General features: G+C 35.7%; 1 protein-coding gene across 5 annotated transcripts in view; it reads right to left on the reverse strand.

The window, feature by feature from the left end:
• The window catches only part of LOC136838813 (EF-hand calcium-binding domain-containing protein 4B-like), a 101,070-nt gene that overhangs the window by 22,690 nt on the left and 68,380 nt on the right, over positions 1 to 10,000 (reverse strand). For 4 of the 5 annotated variants that reach the window (XM_067104466.1, XM_067104429.1, XM_067104438.1 and 1 more), the window contains exons 2-6: positions 8,405 to 8,589; positions 5,912 to 6,023; positions 1,972 to 2,155; positions 839 to 1,013; positions 501 to 611 (exon numbers count right to left, since the gene is read on the reverse strand). In XM_067104466.1, coding sequence (XP_066960567.1) covers positions 501 to 611; positions 839 to 1,013; positions 1,972 to 2,155; positions 5,912 to 6,023; positions 8,405 to 8,515 — 693 coding nt within the window. In that variant the 5' untranslated portion in view covers positions 8,516 to 8,589. Of the gene's footprint in view, positions 1 to 500; positions 612 to 838; positions 1,014 to 1,971; positions 2,156 to 5,911; positions 6,024 to 8,404; positions 8,604 to 10,000 lie in introns of all 5 variants that reach the window. The other variant, XM_067104456.1, reaches the window with a different exon arrangement.

A 10,000-nucleotide genomic window follows, 5' to 3' on the forward strand; every position in this document is an offset into this window, starting at 1 on the left:
TGTAAATTTACTATCACAACTGTCTGATTTAGAGTAGATCTTGCCTTTGAAATTAACGTTCATTTCTAGTTAAAATTTTCTAATGAGCATCTAGGATTTCATTCTCCATTTATGATTACAAGCCTCATGGAGATTAATTAGATCTAAATAAGATTGGGATTGTGGTTCACAGATGATATGAGACGACCTGAATTCGCAAAGTGAATTCAGCAAATCAGGAAGTTGTAATCTCATTGTACAGCCATAATATTCTATTTGCTGACATGATTCTTATTATTGTTAAACCAAAGCTATAAAAGATTTAAATCTTTATTGTTTAATGTAGAAGTCAATGAATATTTCAATTGAAGGAAACCAGTATATCAGTAAGGTGTAAACTACTGCAGCTTAACCGTATGAAACTTAAACGTGTTTAAGTGTCCAACACATATTTGTAATGGGTATACGTTTGAATTTACACCATTTAACACCTACTTTCTGATCGGATGTAAAACAATTACCTCTTGTTCCAAGGATGCTAAGGCGCGGGCTCCTTTTTCATCGCGTTCAGCCTCGACTTTGTTCCTTTCGCCACTAATCTGAGACTCGAGCTCCTCGTACAGTCGTGCTACCTGTGAAGAGAAAGTGAGGAAACAAATAAAAAGAATGGGAATGAAACAAAATGTAGTTACGGAGGAAGAAAGTCAGAAAGAATAATTGAATTAGATGAGCAGATCTATTAAGTCCGATTAAAAAACTATATTTTCTTTAAACGCCAATGGCTTCAAACAAGCAATTTAGGTTACGATAAGGCCCGAGATGCCTACTTAGTGGGTGAGTGAGCTCAGTTGACACTGACCTGTAGATTATATTGTTCTGTTTTAGAGTTGAGGGCGACTTCCAGCTGTGCCTGTTCTGTTTTAGCCCTCGATAGCTCCTGAAGGAGGGCAGTCACGAGACCTCCCAAGCTAGGACCTTCGGCAGCTGCGTCGCTCTGACAGACGTCTTGCCACACAGACTCCACCACTGAAGGGCTGTTTCTCGATAAATTAGAATATATGTATATACATACCTACATACATACATATAAATGTGTAGTGTATATACACACACATGTATATATATACATATATATATATACACATATATATACTGTACATATACTGTATGACTGTGCGTGTGTATCCAGAATGTTTTAAACGTTAAAGCATTCATATAGAGCAAGAGTAAAAGGACACTGGCTCGCATAGGAAGGTTTTGAAAGAAGAAATGCCACGTGTGAAAAAAGTGAAAAAGATAATTACAACAAAGACAAAAATATTACATAAATAAAGATAAATAAACAGTCATATATCACGCGAAAACAGCCATTTAAGTCGGAAAATGAAGGCAATGGCACATAAGAAATATTCTAAACTGAGACCTAGGAAGGATGAACTATTACTTATAGTGAAAAAATAACTCGAAGCATCATGCCTTTGGAGAGGAATGTAAAGAAGCAAGTGGGAATATACACAGATTTGCTCAGAAATTCTATTACATAAAAGCAAGGTCATGATGAGTTCTTTTTCTTCCATGATACCAATTAAGAATAGTTTAGGTTAGGTAAAGTTATGCTAGGTTAAGTTAGGTTGACCCCAAAGTTACTTGGGCCAACTAACTATATTCCAGCATTTTCCATGATGGATTTTAGGGATCTCATTAGATATGGATTTGTATCAGTGACTAAGAACTCCTTGTGCCTATAATGCTTGCATGAAGAGAACTTATTTTAACATACAAAAAGTCGCCAGCTTTGGCCTGCCAAAGGAAATAAAACAAAATGAAGGTTTAACCTAATGAAACTTCTAAGACTAACTATGCTGCATATATCCACAACTGGGTTTTGTTATAGAACAGGCACGTATGTAACCAAGTAGGCCTACTGGTGTGTAAAGCTGTGGGAATATTGCGCAAGGTGCTTGTGATGTGAAAGACTAACGTAAAACAGACCTAACATTGAAGTCATGTTTGGCGAAGGAGTTCAGTATCTCGTCTATCTGATGAGAAGAAATTTTGCCCGATTCTGTCCCGCCATTTTTGTGCGTTTCGTCGCCTCCCTCTTCCTCCTCCTCTCCCGAATCTTTCGAGGAATCACAGTCAGCCCTGAACTCCACAACTAGACCCAAGTGATGACCTGGAGAAATTATTATCAGTACTACTTTGGGCCTCGAGAAAATACAGGAGGAAATAAAGATCCATATATATATATATAGTATGTATGTATATATATATATATATATATATATATATATATATATATATATATATATATATATATATATATATATATATATATATATATATATATATATATATATACATATATACAGCAGAATCGCAGGGAACCAAACCCGATAAACATCCCAGGATGAAGAGGAAGGGGCATGTCTCTCGTATTTACAGTTACAGGTTTATTTGCCGACGTTTCACATCTCTCGATGTATCTTCAAGGCTAGAAAGATTAAATCTTTTACTATAAAATCATTTACTATAAATGCATAAAGCAAAGTCACTAGTATACCACAAACTTGTTTTTAAATGCTTAAAAATTAAAGCAATATTTAATGCAAGTACCATAAAAGCACCAGGAAGACTAAAAGAAACACCTGGAAAGGCAGGAGCTGAAACGTGCCTAGGAGAGAAAGGAGAAAATAAACACATGAAGATACCGACAACGAACGTGGAAAGTAGACAAACAGGTAATTAGGCTATAAGCAGTTGGGTGGGCGAGGATTGGCCATTTCATGTAGGTGCATTTGTTTTTATTGAAATAGACTCCAACACCATCAACTCCTCATCCTTATAGGCGGATCCATTAATTTTAAAATCATTTGTGTCCAAGCGGGTACCACAAATTTGTGAATGATTACGAATGTTGGCCACTTCAGGATTGGACAATCTCACCCTTGTCTTAGTGACTCCTGATGAGCACAGAAGCGAACCCTGAGCAGCCTCCTCGCGCATCCAACGGTGGTTCCCAGACTACATCTGGGACAGGTACATTTATAGATAATGTTGGATTTGAAGCTAATCCCACATATTCCTCTAACTATACGTTCTTTTTTCAGAGTGAGGGACAGAGTGGGCCCTCCCGTGACATCCAACATTATTTATAAAAAAATATATCTGTCCCTGATGTATGGGAACCTCCGTTGGATGCACAAGGAGGCTGCTCAGGGTTCGCTTCTGTGCTCATCAGGGAGTCAGCTTCAGGACGAGCTGCAGATTGTCCAATCCTGAAGTGTCCAACATTCTTAATCATTCACAAATTTGTGGTACCCGCTTGGATATAAATGATTTTAAAATTATTGGATCTGCCCATAAGGACGAGGAGTTGATGGTGTTGGAGTCTATCTTAATAAAAACAAATATACCTAAACTAAACACCCAATCCTCGTCCACCCAACTGCTTATAGCCTAATTACCTATTTGCCTCCTTTCCACGTTCGTTGTCGGTATCTTCATGTGTTTATTTCCTCCCTTTCTCTTCTAAGCACTTTTTAGCTCTTGCCTTGGCAGGTGTTTCTTTTAGTTTTCCGTGTTTCTTTTATGGTATTTGTATAAAATATTACTTTGGTACAAGGAATTTAAAAAAAGTTTGTGGTATATTAGTAATTTGTTTATAATATTTATAGCAAATGATAATTTTTCTAGCGGAGATACATCGAAGACGCAAACGTCGGCAAATAAACCTAATAATCGAACATGCCTTCCTCTTCATCTAAAAAAAAGAATATATATAATGAATTTATATATAATATATATATAATATATATATATATATATATATATATATATATATATATATATATATATATATATATATATATATATATATATATATATATATGGTCTGCCATAGAGAGAAAAAATGGAAAACCAATTTACAATTAATTTCTTGTAATTATTACAAATATACAAGGTACACTGAATCAAGTAAGAGATTTTTGCACAACAGAAAACTTGGTATAAGGATAGAAAAATCATTTAAAAATAAAACAAGTCATAAAAAATAACAGAACAGCCTTACAAGTCTGCTCTCACCACAAGCAAGTCAAGCCACAAACGACACAATAGATAATTCAATAAAATTATTTGTTATAAAGCGGATAACCATATTGTTCCTGTTTAATTACAGAACGAGTATTAAATAGTACATTTTCAAGACAAAATTAGAAGACATAAGATGTTAGAAGGCTAATTTATCATTTATTCTAAATGATAAATGTATGAATGATATTCTTCTAATGCCAAGTTTTCTTATCTATAAAAATTCTTTTTACTAAGTGTACCCTCAAAGTGGGAAACAATCATACGAAAGTTCTCGATGCTTTGCTGTCAGCTTCTCCTTTGTGGCGAACCTACGCGCATACACACAAACACACACATACATATATGTATATAATACATATATATATATATATATATATATATATATATATATATATATATATATATATATATATATATGTATATATACACATATATGTGTATATATACATACATATATATGTATATGTGTGTTCTATACTTATTTACTATCCGTATTTTTCCCAAACACGAAGACGCCTGGTGTCAGCAAAACCATCCTCTTAGGATGAGGTAACCAGTTCCAGGTCCTTTTTAAACCTGGTTGCAACAGACACATTCTCCTAACTGATAACTGTTCAGTGCTTAAATCAACAGAGGCACAATAGCCCAAGAATCGAACCTAGGTCCCCTCCTTGATACTACCGATCACACACACATTTATATATATATATATATATATATATATATATATATATATATATATATATATATATATATATATATATATATACCACCTTTACTTTCTCTGCTGGTGATCTGAGGCGCGGTTCTGGTACATTTAGGTTGATATTACATACAGGCTTTATTGATTAAGTACCCATCGACATATATATATATATATATATATATATATATATATATATAACATATATATATATATATATATATATATATATATATATATATATATATATATATATATATATATTATATATATATATATTATATACATATATATGACGTCATGCATAACTTTGTGAACAACTAGTTTGTTCAACATTTAGCATCAATCAACAGAAGTAAATTATGCGAATGGGTAATCAGTACTTTTGTCACTATCACTGCTGAATAAACTTTTCATTTTACTGATTTACTTCTTAGCTTTTTGTATAAAAGTAAGTTTAAAGAATTAAAAAACTTAAAATAGGAATTAGAAACTAAATCAAGAATTTTTTAGATCCCTGAAATGATTTAGGGCTTAAGAAAGGCAAACCCAATAAAAGTTACAATTAATGAGAACTCTTAAGGCATTCTTAACAAAAAAGTACTACATTTTACAACTGAAAAGTACAATCTGGTTACAAAGAAACGAAAATGTAATAACAACGAATCTATGTTACAGGTTAAGACCATGTACAAGAATGATCACAATGACATTGAACTGAAAATAACAGTTATTTTATTCACGCTTAGTTTTCTGTAAAAGAAAACTGTTGTGCCGGCTTTGTCTATCCGTCCGCCCCCAGGTCTTAAAAACTACTGAGGCTAGAAGGATGCAAATTGGTACGTTGACCATCCACCCTCCAGTCATCAAATTGCAGCACACTAGCCTCAGTAGTTTTTATTTCATTTAAGGTTAAAGTTAGCCATAATCGTGCATCTGGAAACGGTGTGGGACAGGCCACCACCGGGCGGTGGTTAAAGATTTATGGGCCACGGCTCATACAGCATTACACTGAGACCACCGAAAGATATATCTATTTTCGGTGGCCTTGATTATAGGCTGTATAGAAAACTCGATTGCACTGAAGAAACTTCGGCGCATTTTTTACTTTTTATTTCTACTATGAATACTCACCAAAGCCATCGGTGAATTCCTGTAGCGTAAGAAATCCGTTGTGGTCTTGATCGAGGGAATCGAACACGCCCTCTAGTTCGTCTGGGCCTAATGGCAGCTCACCCCAGAGACGCTGGCGAAGAGGATAGAGTCATTTTTCACTCTTTTCCTTAATGAATAGCAATGAACAGGATCTAAAGTCTCTGTGCCTTATCTATCTTTTTTTTTTCTTTATTTTCGTCACCTCATAGCAACGAAGGCCTACAGGATTTATTTCCTAATTTTGCTTTCGTTATTCGGTTCACTATCAGATACTGGTTGGCTGGTTTTTATGGAAAACAGAAGGAAGGTGTTGAAACATTAACTTTCTGGAATGTATTAATTTGTGAATATATTTATGTAAATAAAAAGTCTTAATAGCAAACTCAAAGTAATATTTTAGGTACTTTAGACAACGTGGCAAGAGAGATGACTGGAAATATAACCTAGGGGTTTAGGATACATAGGGCAAACGCTGGAACAATGCATCGAAAGTCACGAGAAAATTGATGATTAAAGTGTATGAGAAGTTGAACTCATATAAAAAAGAAATAACAACCATCCACGAAATACGAGAAAGTGAGAGTGGAATGAGATGATGGCGATTTTGTCTTTAATTTTCTTTACCGAAATCTGCTGACTGGAGATTTTATCTCGAGTTCCTCTTAGATAAAGGCGATAGTTACACTCTTTAGTCCCATCAGATGATACACGATAATCCCTCTAACACTTTACCACATTCACGGGTAATCTTTGTGCAAGGACACATGCTGACATAAAGCCAGCTTCATCTAAGCCAGCCAACCAGCCTTCGCAAATCTGGTAACGTCAAAGTAAATTTAGGACTAGTGCCTTCCTTGGCGCACTGTGGGCAGTAGTGGAACTTCTTTTGCAGTGTCCAATTAGCTCAGTTGCACTGCTTTCTAACTTTTAATGCTCAGCTGTTCCCTTAGTTCATTTCCTACATAGCTGCCCAGCTTCTTTAACTTTGTCTTGTTCTAATGATAATCTCGCTTCTAGAAATGAATCCTTTTGTGTAACTGGACAAAAGTTCGGAAATAAAGGTAAGTTTTATATGTACTTTTATCATTGCGAATATCTGCTTTGTCAGTTATCTTTCTATCTTCTGCAGCGTTTACTACCATACATATTTATCCATGCTCAAACGCAAGACAAAAATCACAGTTTAAATTCTTCTCTTTTATGTAGCGCAATTTGCATGTAAAATCACCCCGCAATCACCCAGACACCTGGAGTTTTATCTAATTCAGATTGTGTAGGAACTGTAAATAAACGGTAGTTATATTTATTTTTTCTTTTTCCTCGTGTCTGATATAAACAATTGTTGTTCACAGCATCAACTCCCGCGATAAAACTCGAATGTAATGGTTTTTGCACTCATGCTAGTCCCGAGACATGATAAAATTGAGGGCTTAACGCCCCAGCACTGTAAAAGCAGAGCGTTAATGAAACTTAGGCGCAATCAGCGAGGAGCTCAATTAAATTCTTAAAACCCAGGGAAAGATAAAGTAATCTTACTTGAGGCAGCTCTTATTTTCCTAACGCAGTCTCTAGGATTGGTTGTGGCTGGGTTAAGCTGACCTATCCCAGCAAACCATTGGCATTATTATTATTCAGAAGATGAACCCTATTCATGAGGAACAAGACCACAGGGGCCACTGACTTGAAATTCAAGCTTCCAAAGAATATGGTATTAATTCGAAAGAAGTAACAGAAGGTAGTGGGAAATACAAAACGAAGAGATCTGCTATTAGAAAAGAAAAAAAATTAATAAATAAGTAGATTAAAATGTAAGTGAATTATTAAAATACACTGCGAATTGTTTTAGGGTAGTAATGCGTTGCGTCTTTGCTTGAACTTCAGGTTCCAATTGCGCGACATCCTCAGGGAAACTGTTCCATAAGGGATCTTATCCTGCGTTTTGCAAGAGTACTTCCATTGGGTACGAAAATCACTGAAGAACACTACGTCTTGGAGATAAATAGAGCATGATCATGAGAATGTGATGTGAATGAAATCTGAACTCATTGTAATTTAAACCAGTTATTGAAAACAATTAAGATCTGGTTCATGCTGCATTACTCTTAACAATAACCATGTTATATTTACTGTAAGGTCAGTGGAGGTAGAGATGGACGGTTTATTTACTGTACCTTTAACGACATTCATGTTACATACGGTACCTCGAATTACCGAACCTCTTAAGAATCAAATAATGGCATTAGAATCACCGAAATGCATTTTTTACAATAATCAAAATGGTCCTTGAACAAATGCAATGTCCCTAAAAATCACCGAAATGTCCGTCGAAATCACCGGAGGTTAGTTTTGTGCTATTGAGGACCATTTCGAAAATTTCGAAGGTCCTTCCGGGTAATATCGAATGACAGTGATGATTCCGGGTACCAAGTTATATTCACAAGGGAATTGAAAATGCAAATCCTGCAAACTCACCTGCAAATCTCTCTTAGTAATGAAGCCTTTGCTTTCTCTGTCACAGAGGTTGAAGAGTTGCTCCGCCCTCACCTCCCAAGAAGACGATTCGCTCTCCTCTTCTGTCAGCATCGCGTGGGACTTGGGAGCTTATTCTCCTTCTTCTACCATGCTGCAGGAATCTAGGTCGTCGATGATACTGCAATCTGTTACGGGGAAGCTGAATCTTAATTAGGGTATTAGCTAAAATTTAAGTTGTTTTTTTCCACTTTTGATGTATTCAAGGGTTACATGACCGTTCGTGGATGTTTTAAATGAAAATGCTTAGGGCGAAATACATACTACATGATATTAATCATAAAATATTGATTCAGAATATCAGCAATAAATGTGTGGCTTGTTATCCCTAATTTTTCAAGCTCAGTGAGTGACACCAAAGTTATTTTCGGCACCGAAAATCTGCTTAGTATGTACAGTTGCAAAAATACCTCCAGAAAAGATATGATCGGATTGGTCGGAGGGGGGAAATCTTTATTGCGTTTAGCAAGGACATGATTTTTCGTAGTAAATAATAAAAAATAAATAAAACTGAGTAGTATGAATCTGGAGAACGATACCAAAACAAAGATTTCCCAACTATGTCTGCGTGCGTGGACACACACACACACACACACACACACACACACACACACACATATATATATATATGACTGTACATAAATATGAATATTCCTCATTACATGCACTGCTGCCAGATGCCTGGGTAACACGCTACATAACTATCACCCAATACTCCCCTTTGGAATAATGATGTCACCCAATATCTCAATATACTATTCCTTTTACGCAAGGACGTCATAAAGGCGATACGCAAACGCAAATTTTGCGGAATAATGATTCGCCATAGGCCACGTTATTCGTTGACGTGGGGGCGGGTAGGCCTACAAGGACAAAGGCTGGTCTGTATTCACCTTTCGTTCTTATACTGTCCGTTCTTTCATATGTGCACACACGCGCCCACATATACTGTACTGTGCGTTACCAGGTAAACACGAACACATGAATGTATGTGTCTGTGAATGTACCAGACTGAATTAACTTTAATTACTTTTTCCAAGACAGAAATCCTTCCTACAGAGTAGAATAATGCTTCCTTTAGAATTTATTTGGACACAAGCAACAGTAATACTAAGTCTGAGAATGATTTATACACATGCACACACACACATCCACACATACATACATACATACATACATACATACATAAATACATACATATATATATGTATATGTGTATATATATATTTATTTACATACATAAGCCCTTCGTTGGCTGAGTCGGCAGAGCTTCAGACTGTCACTCGATGGGCCGGAGTTCAATTCCCCCGACTGGCTGATGAAGAGTTAGAGGAATTTGTTTCTGATGATAGAAATTCATTTCTCGCTATAATGTGGTTCGGATTCCACAATAAGCTGTAGGTCCCGTTGCTAAGTAACCAATTGGTTCTTAGCCACATAAAATAAGTCTAATCCTTCGGGCCAGCCCTAGGAGAGCAGTTAATCAGCTCAGTGGTCTGGTAAAACTAAGGTATACTTAACTTTATATAGATACATAAT

Source organism: Macrobrachium rosenbergii, chromosome 1 (genome assembly GCF_040412425.1).
Source record: "Macrobrachium rosenbergii isolate ZJJX-2024 chromosome 1, ASM4041242v1, whole genome shotgun sequence".
Classification (NCBI taxonomy): Eukaryota; Metazoa; Arthropoda; class Malacostraca; order Decapoda; family Palaemonidae; genus Macrobrachium; species Macrobrachium rosenbergii.